At 37.7% G+C, this 12877-nt stretch overlaps 1 protein-coding gene across 1 annotated transcript in view; it reads left to right on the top strand.

Annotated features, from left to right (window-relative positions):
• The window catches only part of LOC140323996 (uncharacterized), a 34513-nt gene that overhangs the window by 14693 nt on the left and 6943 nt on the right, over window positions 1-12877 (top strand). The window contains exons 9-10 of the mRNA XM_072401518.1: window positions 5358-5418; window positions 8687-8892. Of these exons, the coding sequence (XP_072257619.1) occupies window positions 5358-5418; window positions 8687-8892 (267 nt within the window). The remainder of the gene's footprint in view (window positions 1-5357; window positions 5419-8686; window positions 8893-12877) is intronic.

Here is a 12877-nt window from a genome sequence, read left to right as displayed (position 1 = left end):
TTTTTGAAATATTTTTTTCTGAACATTACTTGTTATTCTTTAGTGAAAATCTTGCAAATGTACAGCTTGCCTGCAACTGCCACTCTGTGTGTGATTTCGCTTCGTAATTTAAAACAAAATATATGTAGCCAAATTTAATATCTGCAGCTCTGCACACTAAACTGTACAGCTCTCATGGGAACTTCAAGGTATGCATTGTCATAGCCTGTCTGCATCAATAATTGCAGTCAGACGTGTGAAAAATATTGACAAATTGTATTCATAGGTCTCAGTACATTGCAGTGGAAAAGTTTAATTTCCTGCTACACTTTAGGACAGCAATTTTATGCTAGTTAGAAAACAGATAAAAAATATGTGTTAGACGTTCCCTGAGGTGCAATAACCTATTCAAAGACAAGGGATCCACAAAATGAGTGTGATGTAGTATGGGAAAAATCTACTAGACAGTTGTTTTTGTTTTTCTAACAAAAATATAATATATTGCAGTTTACCAGTCCTCATTTGTGGTGGCTACATTAGTATTCTTTCTAGGCTTTTTTGCCTTGTAATCCTGCCAGTAATATGCTTCCTGTCCAAGGTTGTTACTCTTGCATTGTGAGTAACAGCATAATACTATTGCAAAGGATAGATCTCATAATTCCTACATTATATACATTGTTCACTGTTCATGGAGGGAGCTGGGAACAATTCTAACTAATAAGAATCAGCAGACACAGAGAACACAGTTATTTACTCACTATCCTTCTGGCAGGACTCAGTAAACAAGTGTAACAGAATAAATTGCACCAAAAGGGTGCAAATGAGGCAACTCTTATGTTAGGGATTACATGCAGTAACACAACAGTTCTGCGGAAACAGGCTTTTTTGGCTGATATTCTGCATCACCATTAGTAGTTGTGGATACATATACATATACAAATATTACATCATCTGTACCTGTTTTCTAGGTCCATGTTAAAAATGTATTTTATATATAGTTGTGTTCAGAATAATAGCAGTATGACATCACTAACCTGATTAATCATTGTTTTTGGTAGAAACTATATTTCTACATGGCAAATAGTTTACTTGTAGGTGTCAAAGAGTAATAGGAAACCAACACACCCAACAGTTATGACATGCATACTCCTGATCCTGTGTATATGTAATTGAATCATTAATTGAAAATTCAAAATAATAGCTTGTAGTAGTGTGGAGTTGGATTAGTGAGGTCATTTCATTTTGTGAAAAAACTGGTGTCAATTATGGCCCTCTTTAGGGAAGGAAGGCAGCAAATGTTGTACATGCAGGTTATAGTGCATTTCTCTCTGAAAATCTGAGTAAAATGGCTTGTTTCAGACATTGTTCAGAAGTACAGCTTAGTTTGATTAAAAAGTTGATTGGAGAAGGGAAAACATCTAAAGAAGTAGTATGTTAAAGAAAATTATAGTTAATGAAAATTGTAGGCTACTCAGCAAAAGAGATCTCAAATACTTTAAAATGGCAACCGAAACCTGAAAGAAAACAGAAATCTACCATTTGAATCAATAAAAGAATACCCAAAATGGCAAACACTTAATGATCCATGAAATGATCATTATGATCAGCTCCAGGAAGTTCAAAGAAGATCTAAAGTTATCTGTGAGTAATGTTACAATTAGAAGACGTCTATGTAAAGCCAAGCTATCAGCAAGAAGTCCTGGCAAAGTCTTAATGTAAAAAAAAGAGGTGCTGAGGAGGTTACAGTTTGCCCAAGAAAACATTGACCGACCTAAAGAGAAATGGCACAACATTTTGTCGACTGATAAAAACAAGATTGTTCTTTTGGGTCTAGGAGTCGCAAACAGTTTGTCAAATGACCCCCAACCACAGAATTCAAGTCACAGTACAAAGTAAAGACAGTGAAGCATGGTGGCGCAAGCATCATGATATGGGGATGTTTCTCATACTATGGTGTTGTGATCAGTTTGAATACATGAAAATACTTGCAGAGTTCATGTTGCCTTATGCCAAAGAGGTATTGTCTATGAAATTGGTGTTTCAACAAGACAAACACCCAAACACACCAGTAAACGAGCAACGTCTTGGTTCCAGACCAACAAGATTGACGTTATGGAGTGGCCAGCCCAATCCTGGGACATTAATTCAATAGAAAACTTGTGGGGTGATATAAAAAATGTATGTTGGCTGTTTCTGAGGCTAAACCAAGAAAATTGTGGAATGTAGTCCAATCATCCTAGGCCGTAATACCTGTTCACAGGTGCCAGAAGTTACTTGACTCCATCCAACACAGATGTGGAGCAGTTCTCAGAAACAGTGCCTAAACAACTAACTATTAGTTCTGTGGTTCAAAAGAAAGCAAAATTCTGAAATAATTTTCAGTTTATACAGTGAATGGTTGAGTTTTTATTGGAAAGGATGCAGACACTGCCTTTTTTTGAACAGCCTAATATTCACCTTTTTCACTGTAAAGGAGTAACACAAATTTGATCATGTTTTGATGATGTAATAGATTGTGCAGTGTTCTCAATTTATTTGCATGTATGGAAAAAAGTTTTTATAAGGATTTATAGTTTTATTCGCTTTTTCAAACATGTTGCTATTATTCTGAGCACAACTGTCTATATCATCACTGTTTATGTAGATAACTACAAAGTAGGTAATCAAATACCCTAAAGCTGCGTACACACTTGCAATTTTTGTCGTTGGAAAGGATCTTTCACGATCCTTTCCAACGACAAGGGACTGCACGATGCATGAACGGTGCTGTACATACAGCACCGTTCATGCTCTATGGAGAGGGGAGGGGGGAGAGCGACGGAGCGGCACCCTGCTGCGCGCTCTCCCCTTCCCTTTCATTAGGATCGGCTGTCGTCCATCGTCCGTGGATCCGGCAGGTCGGTCGTCCGGACGATGGACGACACCGACTGTACACACGGAAGATTTTCGCCCGATAATTGGCCGATGGCGATTATCGGGCGATAAAAATCTGCCTTGTGTACGTAGCTTAAGAGTGTGATTCTTGGGATTAAAGCAAATATGGCACTTATGGCACTTAAAAGTATTAGAATTAATATTGAGAGCTATTCGTATTTTTACAAGGTGTTTTGATAACATGGCTTTATAAAAAATATTGCTATAAACCTGCTGGTTTTGATATGCCATCTTTTGTTTCATCTATCTTTGACAAAGGATCATGCTGACCAGCAGTATGGTCAAGCATTCAAAGCTTATCTACTACAATTCTAGCTCTGAAAACACTAAATTCATTACCAGACTCTTACTGGACTCTGCAGCTCCAATGTAGTTAAACACATAATTCTAGGCACTCAATAACAATCTTAGCTCTTTATAACTGTGCACCAGTATATTAAACATGCCATAGGATTCATTAGCTCTACTGTTGCCAAGAACGCCATCTGCTAATTTATTCCCAGTTGAGTGGTTTAGAAGGGATCATAGGCTTCTGATGCTGCAATTGTTATTCAGGGAGAATACTACACACAGAACAAAAACAAATTCCTTAACATTCTAATGAAAACTATTGTGGTTTACTGAACACCAATAATTAACTACAATAAAATTCAACAGTATTTTAGAACAGTCATTTTTGTTGAAGGTGATTGCCTTTTTTTAAATTATAATATATTCTGATTGTAGTGTATTGTTATAATAGTCTATTCCATATTGTTGTGACTTGAGTTCCCATGTATTCTTAAGTAATCTTAACGCAGAATGTCTGAAGAAACTTGTAACTCTGTTAAATCAACTGTACGTATTTACTTAGATACTTGTTATATAGAAAAACAATTCTCCTCGGTGAAAGTTAGAACAACAATGGATTGTTTAAAAAGATTAGTTTACTTAGAAAAGTACCAATTGCAGTATGTAAGTAGCCTTCACTGAGTGTTTGGGAATCTATGATGCCGTAGAGCTTTTCAGGAAAGGGACATTGTTGGAAAGGGAAATAATTAGACAGAGAGGGAGAGCTCAATATTCAACTTCAAGTCATGGACATAAGCTAAAAAAAAACTTCTAGACAAAGCTAGCATCAGGCTTAACATGATAGTGGGACATGAATGTATGGATTAATGGCCATGTCGTTGCCTTGCAAATTGAACATGAACAGCTATTGCTCAGGAGGTTGATATACTTCTAATAGAGTGAGCCATGACCCATTTCTGCATCCTTACCTTTGTAAGCAAGCTAAATTGTCATGACCATTCAGGTTTCAAAAATTCAGCTGAAAGACACCTTTCCTTATTTAGACAGTGTACAGGTATTCAGAAGATAAGGTAACAGCTACCTCTACATAGAAGTGCAATGTCCTTTCTACATCTAAATGTTTTGAGAGGGCAAAAGTCAGATGCTGCCTTTGTTGTTACTCTTACTTTTGGGAACAATACCACATTTTTTCTGGATAAAAAACATAGGTGGAGAGACCTCTTTCAGAAGTGCTTGACTATGGGGTCCTTCTTTTTTTCTTTTGTAAATAATGACCATGGTGTTGTCTAGCTTTTAGAAATCTAGGCCCATGTTTGCGGTTGTCCAACATCACTACCAGTGATGCAGGAAGATCATGGTTGGTGGGAAAGGCAGGCAGGCAGTGTTTTACATAGCTTCCTCAATCATCACAATACTCTGCCTCAGTACTTCTCTTAAAAACCTATAGCCCAGATACAAGCAGTGGTCTGACTCCTGGAGGGAGTTATAATAATGTCAAAATGCCTTTATGAGTGGTTGTCATCTGGAGCAGTAGGCATACCTAGGAAGGTTTAATTTGCATGCAAGCTACCCTAGTAAAGTCAACATGTGATGCTGACCCTCCATGACCTAAAATCCAATAAATGTATAGGGCAGGGTAGGCTAGTCAGGCCCGGGAGAAAAGGCCTAGATGATGCTGGAGATTTACTACAAGTTCTAATTAGGCCAGTGAAAATAGATGCTTAAATCTTTGAGAAACAGTGTACCTGTACAACCGTGCAAGATTGAAAACAAAAGGTATATTTCATGGTCCAGTACTTTTTACTGTACATGGTATTCTTTATAACTGTATTTTTAAGGTTTGGTATGCTCAATACCCAAAAAATACTCCTTTAATGTTTAATTTCTCCTTTGTGATATGGCTTGCTTCTGATTGACATTGTTAAATTCCGTGAGGGCACTTTTGGAGAAAATTATTTTAATTAACATACTAACTATTGTTTAAGTAACCCATATCATTTAGTGATGATTTACTCATCTATTCGCTAAATGTACAGGGACTTCTATTAACGTACCTTGGAGCTTTTAGCTTTAGAGCCTGGGTCCAGGAACAGAAAAGGCAGTGCCTATTTATTTTGTCACTTAATCGGCATATTTTTCTTTTATGTCTTTAGATCCATTAGAGAGCTCCTGCACATATGTCAAGAACGAGACAATATTAAATATATTCTGAAGGTAAGCATTTAAAAAGGTCATCAATATGTAAAGTTCTTACAAAACATAAAAAACAATATTTTTTGATTACATCGACTTACAGTGCTGCAAGTTTTCTATTCTCCTGTCAGCATGTACATGAGCGAATCTGGAACAAATTAGACAGTATATAAGACTTTCTGGCCAAATGTAACTATTGTTAGGGCTGCTGGTTTCACGAAATAATTGGTCACAAATGCATGAAATGAGGACCACAAGGCACCTTTACAGGCGGCTGTTCAGGAGGTGGATTGGCTTTTCATCAAATGGCTTGTTACTTCCTGTCTACAGGGTAAGCCTTTTGCCCTGTAAGCCGGAGATATCATCTTGAGTATCCATCAGTTAACTTGTAGTCAGTTTTCTAATTATTTTTACCTGATGGAACGATAAATAAAGTAATCTGTAAAGATCGTACTGACATCTAGGGAGTTTGAGAGTCATCTTAGTCAGGTAGAAGGTAGGTAGGACTATTTGTTGATTAGTGTGAAAAGATGAAAATACTTTGAGGAAAATCCCAGCACAGGTACTAGGACCACCCTGGAAATAAGGTCAGGAAGGGCTCCTATGTTCCTAGAGTCGCTGTTTCTAAAACCTTTCTGGCCAAAGTGACAGTGACCAGAAACTTCTTTCAATGAGAGATGCAATGTGGAAAAAGAGCAGTCCCTGCGAAATTGTTCTTGGGCAAGATCCTCCAGAACTAGTGGTAGATCCCATTTGGAGAGAAGTGGCTTTCTTTGTGGCTTCAGGCTCATAAAGCCTAATTGCTTTACTAAGTCATTTAATGTTTCTTGGAACTTTGAAAAGGCAGAACTTGGCAACACTTGAATTCTCACAGGGCTGTAGCTTAGACTGAGATCTAGGTAGCTTTGCAAAAAATCTAGTACATTCACAATCTTTAGGGATTAAAGGATTTGCCATACTCTGTCAAGTTCAGTTTATACTAGGTTTTCTAGCATAAAGTAGTTGTTAATATATTTGTTATATAATGTTTAATACATTGGGAAAACAACCCAAAGCTACTAGTATCTGCCTCTCAACATCCAGGGAAAGACATTGAGGGGCATGGATCGAGAATGGGTCCTGTTGAGGTGGATTGGCATGAACAAGTAAAGGTTGAGGATGCTGGACGCTCAACTGTAGCAGCAATGGAAACCAGCTCTCATCTTGCTAGGATCCACGAGAAGTTCCACTAGCATTTCAGCGCATTAGTCCCTGTGTCCTATGGGCAGGGGGACCTTGAAATGAAGATAAAGAGTTTGAAGTTGGTTGGGGAGGCAAAGAAATACATTTTTAGAGTTTTGCCCCATGACAATCCCTTGCAGAATACACTGGGGACTCCAATTCATTGATGTCTAGCTAATGTCTTGATAAATCTGCCTGATCATACAGGCAACCTGGAATAAATGTTGCTGACAGATTTAATAGGTTGGCCTATCCCCATTCTATGCTACCTCTTGCAGCAAGAATTGACTTTTGGTGCCACTTGTCTTCCCACATACACCACTGCCTTGACATTGTCCATCTTGAGCATAACCAGCTTCCCCTCAGGTGACAGACGAATGCCTGTTGGCTTTGATATACCACTTTTAATTCCAAAATATTGTACACTATCACTCCTGCAAGAAAGGCTCATACCTTTTGTGCTGATAGGCCCTCACACTGGGCTCTTTAGCCTGACTTGCTGGCATCTATGGTCACTAATATCCACTTTATCAGAGGAAGACAATTGCAATTTAAATGATTCTTTCTGGTTCATCCACCACCACAGGCTCTGCTGCATTGGCCGAGAAATGTAGATTTTTGCTGTGCATCTTCCATTACACTTGAAAACCCTATTGAAACAGGCGAATCCTCCTATAAGACCATATCATTATCAGAACTACTGAGACCATAGTGCCTATGACTGCCATGCACTGGGCTGCTGGAGGAACTGTGTTTTGCTGTGTTGACTGACTGTATAGGAAGTGCCTTTCCCTAGCTGCGCAATGCAGACATTTTTGATGCTCTTACAAGGATATTGAGATATGTGTCTTTCAAATAAATTAGCAAGGCCCGGTTTCCTAGTTGTACTTCTTATATAGTAGTTAGCGTTTCCATCTTGATATGGCTTTTCATGATAGGTGTGTTTGGTTTTCCTAAATCTATCACCTATAAATCTATAATCTTCAGTCTTCTTTTAGAAAATCAAAGAATATATTTCATTAAAAGATATTCTTTGGGTATTGGAACTTTGGCTTGTTGCCAGAGAAAAAAAGAAAACTGGGATTTTCGTTTTGAAAAAACTCGAACACAGCCTTTTGACAAATTCCCATACATGGTCTGAAATTATCACAGATAGAACTCACTTATCCTTGATGCTATCCACCAAAACCTGCCAGAACCTTTTCAATTTGGCTTCTACCTGACAGTTTGGTGTACACCTCAAAAGAACTTCTGCACCTCCTGGTAACCCAGAGATTTTTTTCCAGGTTATTAAAGGCACATCTTTACTAGACCAAACTGAGGGTTTTTTTGCATTAGGCAATGATCCTGTGTAATTAACTCTGACTTGTCTATTGTGGTTATGGACACTTAAATTCATTTTTTTTGTTACCAAAGAGGGTTTAAGCCTCAAATGGGATCTTGCACCACCTTTGTGTCAATTCTGGATCAGCCGCCCAAGGTCTCAACCATATCTTTGCTGTAACAGAAAGACCTAATCATGTCAATAATGGCTTCTGCTATAAAAGCGTTTATCAGTTTCAAGGCTTTTAAATTCTCAGGTTTACTCCTCTATCCACCACAACCTGGGCGTTAGAGATTAAGGATAATGCCGCTGGGGGGCTACATACTATTTCTGCCATCAAATAATTTGATTATGATCTATATCAATACTCCTGGCCAAGAAATCTTTAAAAGAGAATGTGTCATCCAAGGACAGGGTAATCTGTCTTTCCTTACTTTCACATGTGCCTTTCCCAACATACATCTGTAAAATACTTGCTTGTACTATGTAAGGCATGTTATGACATGCTATGACATGAACAGAGTTACGTCTATCAACAGTGAGCAAGTCTGTAGTAGGCTTTGTTCGTGATGCCATTCTATGCTTTATGTAAATAAATTAGTGCTCATACTTGCATAAAAGGCCACTATACATGATGACAACTTCTTGTGGTCATTGCAATACACATTTATTATATGCTGTGCTTGTTCAGAATTTGTTTTAGTGTTGTACATCTGTGCAAGCTAATGTATGTTCATCCTATAGATTTCAATGCTTGAGATCTACAATGAAAATGTATGTGATCTTCTTTCACAAAATGGTAAACAACTGGAGATAAGATCACAAGGGAAAACAGTAACTGTCCAAGGACTGACTGAAATTGAAGTCCTGACAGAAGATGACATTAAAAACACAATCTTATTTGGTGAAAAGAACAGGACAGTGGCCTCAACCAAAATGAATACAGAAAGGTAAGATATTTTTTTGCTAGAAACATGTAAAGAAACATTTTGCTTTTGAACTTTGATGTTTAAGTGTTTAGGAGACATGAAGATAAATTTAGTAGGTAATTTGCTTATGGTTTGGATTTGCTACTCCACACTGCATTTACAAAGAAAAATAAATCACTTATGAATGCAACTGTGATTTTGAATTTAAATGATCAAATCAGGAGATTTGGATGCATGTTGCTGTCCATTAGAACAGCAGCCGCCAACCGGCGGTCCAAACGAAAATTTTGGTGCTCTGGCTGGTGCGCCCCCAGCAAGATCAGGAGAAGGACCCCTGGGGGGGGGGGGGGGGGCGCACCAGCCAGAGCCATGGACCATTTCCCCCATATGGATCACAGGTCAGGGCGGTGGGTGGGTTGTGCATCTGTGGTTCGGAGTCCATAAATTTAGTGGTCCATGAGGTCTAAAAGGTTGGCTACTGCTGCATTAGAAAAGTTTTACCTTTCAGGATATTGGTCTTTAGATAAGGAATACACACATAGATATTGGGAAAGGATACATATTTTTGTATGCAGGGTCCAGACTGGAATATTGATAGACTATTGATTAAATATTATTACTGTGCACACTTGGCTGGCTCTATTTAGAAAGTATGAAACTGTTCACTTTACAAAGTGAATATTAACAGCAAACAAGATGAAACTGTTTGCTTTGAGGAAAAATATATATTTTTTTGTTTTTGTCACCACTGATTGAATCATTGAATTGAGCACAGTTTCATTTTATCTTCTAAACTCAGTACATTTTTGCCTTGCTAAGTAAACATTTTCTGTCTACCTGGGATCTATTCATACTGTAAAACTGGTAACACACCTATGCTTTTTTATGCTATTTTTACTATTTCTCTTTGCCACACAGAAAACCCTTTCAAGTTTTAACATGATTATCAGCATTATCAAAGTATTTCCCCTTTGAAAAAAATCCTTTCTTGCATAAAATATAATAGTTTCATAAATAGAAGGCGTAGACATACCAAAAGTCTTGCTTGCATGAGCAAAATTAATTTTTCTACTTACGCACGTATTTCCTTTCAGATCATGTCTGTCTGTGCTGTTTCTCGTCGTAAGTGCCTAAACAATCCTGATTCATTTTGTTACAGTATATCTGTTTCAGTTTCACAATTTCCAGTCAAAGGGCGAACATCAGCAAGCCTATTTGGCATATTTCAAAGTTAAACTTGGTGATCAAGATAAGTCTTGGGCCCCTCATAAGGTGTGCAAACAATGTGTCGAGGGTTTACAGATGTGGACAAGGGAACACGTAATAAGATGCCATTTGGTATACCTATGTTTTGGCGAGAGCCAGGAGCTCATCCAGTGACTGTTACTTTTGTATAGTGAAAACTTAAGGATATAACACAAAAAATAAACGTAAGAGTATCTTAGTGTACCATCGGCTATACGCCCAGTGGCTCATTCAGATGAAATCCCAGTGCAGGTTTTCCTTACACTACCCTCTCTTGAACAACATAATTATGGTGATGAACTAGGTGAAAACAATGATGAAGAGTTTGAAATTGAAGAGGACTCTGTTCGTAAGGGATTTGATCAACATGAGTTCAGTGATTTGGCACCTGATTTGGGACTATCAAAGAAGGCTTTGGAACTCCAAGTATCAAAAAACTTACTTGAAATAGGAACAAAGGTAGCGTACTTTCCAACCAGAGAAAATACCAGGTTTAATGGAGCGAATGGGAATTACAATCTATACATCAACTGAATGGCGACTATTCATCGATAGCTCAAAGCGAAGCTTAAAGTGTGTCCTCCTTCACAATGGCAATATATTTGGGTCAGTCCCAATTGGCTATTCAGTTTGTCTTTGTGAAGAATATGCAGACATAAAGAGAGTCATTGAGTTGTTGCAATATCACCAACACAATTGGGTCATCTTTGTTGACCTTAAAATGGTATGCTTCCTTCTTGGTAAGCAACACAGATACATCAAGTATCCCTGTTATCTGTGCATGTGGGACAGCAGAGCTCGTGAGAGGCATTGGGTGGAAGGGAATTTGCCTCCAAGATCAGCCCTAAAACCAGGTGATCCAAACATTCTACATGAGCCACTTTTTGATAGAAAGAATATTACATTCCTGCCTCTGCACATGAAACTGGGTCTGATGAAGCAGTTCGTTAAAGCTTTGCCAACTGAAGGAGACTGTTACAAGTACCTCATCTTGGCATTTCCTAGCCTGTCATATAATAAAATAAAGGCCGGTGTGTTTGATGGTTCACAGATTCAGGAGCTCATCAAAGATGAACATTTCGTCAGGACAATGTCAGAAGTCGAAAAGAATGCTTGGTTATCATTTAGACATTGTCAAGGACTTTCGTGAAAAACACTTGAGCAAATAATTACACAGAAATCATTTAGAAACTTTTGGAGAGCTACAAAATGCTTGGTTGCAATATGAGCATCAAGGTGCATTTTCTGCATAGCCATCTTTCTAACTTCCTGGAAAACCTTGGAGCAGTCAGTGATGAGCAAGGTGAACGATTCCAGCAAGATTTGGAGGTCATGGAAGGACGGTATCAGGGTAGATGGGATGTATATATGATGGCTGACTATTGTTGGAGCATTCAGCAGGGTTGTCCTAACACTGAACACTCCAGGAAAAACTATAAGCATAAATTTTTACCTTAACTGCCTACCTGCTTCATTTTCAAAAGAAAATGTCATAAAGTAACAATAAAACCTTTGTATGAACAAAAGAAATTTAAATAAACTACATTCAAGTTATTTCATTATTTTTTAATTGTATGTAAAATTTGTATATTTTTTGACAAAAATCGTGGGTACTCTGTATCGTAAAAACTGGATGACATAGCAAAAGACTGGGATAATTTCTGGATGCACCTAAAAATTAATAAGAAAACAAGTCTAAGATCTAACTCAACAAAAAATGCATTCCCCTGTGTAATTTATTCAAACTGACAATCCTGAATGACCTTCTGATATTCTGAAAAGGACTGAAGACACTGTGTCTAACTTAAGCAGAAATATTCATTAAGATGCAAAGATCTGCAAACAAAATCTAAAATACTGTCCAAGGATAATGGACAGATTTTGTTGCTATCCCAATTATACATACATGAAGGGTGTATGTGCTGTAATTTAACAAAGGTACATATTTTGATTATTATTTGTTAATAACTTGAAAATCTTACAATACATTGTGAATGTGTTTCCTGGAGCACCCTATTATTTTCCAATGGACCCTCAATGCATGTCCATGTGATAACACCCCTTGCTCTACAATGATAAGATGTAAAATGCTTATCTCCCAACATTTGAAATTAGCAAAAAGGATGCTCACATTTTATGGCAAATGATGGGTGTGGTAAGCAGAGCAAAGTTTACGTATTACAAAAAAAATAAACAAAACATAGGACACAACGTTTTTAAAAAGTAGTTGTTTATTTGTTAGTCAGAAAGGGTCAGGAATTAGGATGTGAATTGTTTCCTAAAAGTGACACATTTTACAAAAACATCTGCTTTATCAAACTTTTACACCATCCACTCTGTAAAAAAAAATCTGATTAAGCAGATAGATGTTTCCCTAAAATGTGTCACTATATTAGGCTGTGGCAATTTATCCACCTATTACTTTATGATTTCAGTCCAACATATAAAATACCTTCCTTTTAAAATAGATTTTTTTAATGTGTTTAATCTACTACTCTTAAAATCATGTTAAATCAAGAACATTTTCTTAAATACCTTGTTTTGGGTATGACTGTAGTTTTTCCATGATTAGGCTGAAATACAGAGACCATTCAGGGAACTACAATTACAATTACCTACAATTGTACTCTATGCCCCTGATTCATCATTGAAATCCGCGATCGCTGGAAGCGCGATAATACGCGCGACCCGCGATCGCGGATTACCGCGGTCCGGGACTCGAGTGCGCGCGTCCACTCGCATCCTGAATGCCGGCCGGATT

Source organism: Pyxicephalus adspersus, chromosome 2, assembly GCF_032062135.1.
Source record: "Pyxicephalus adspersus chromosome 2, UCB_Pads_2.0, whole genome shotgun sequence".
Classification (NCBI taxonomy): Eukaryota; Metazoa; Chordata; class Amphibia; order Anura; family Pyxicephalidae; genus Pyxicephalus; species Pyxicephalus adspersus.
The sequence above is the reverse complement of the archived record's forward strand: the minus strand, read 5'-3'. Positions and strand labels throughout refer to the sequence as shown.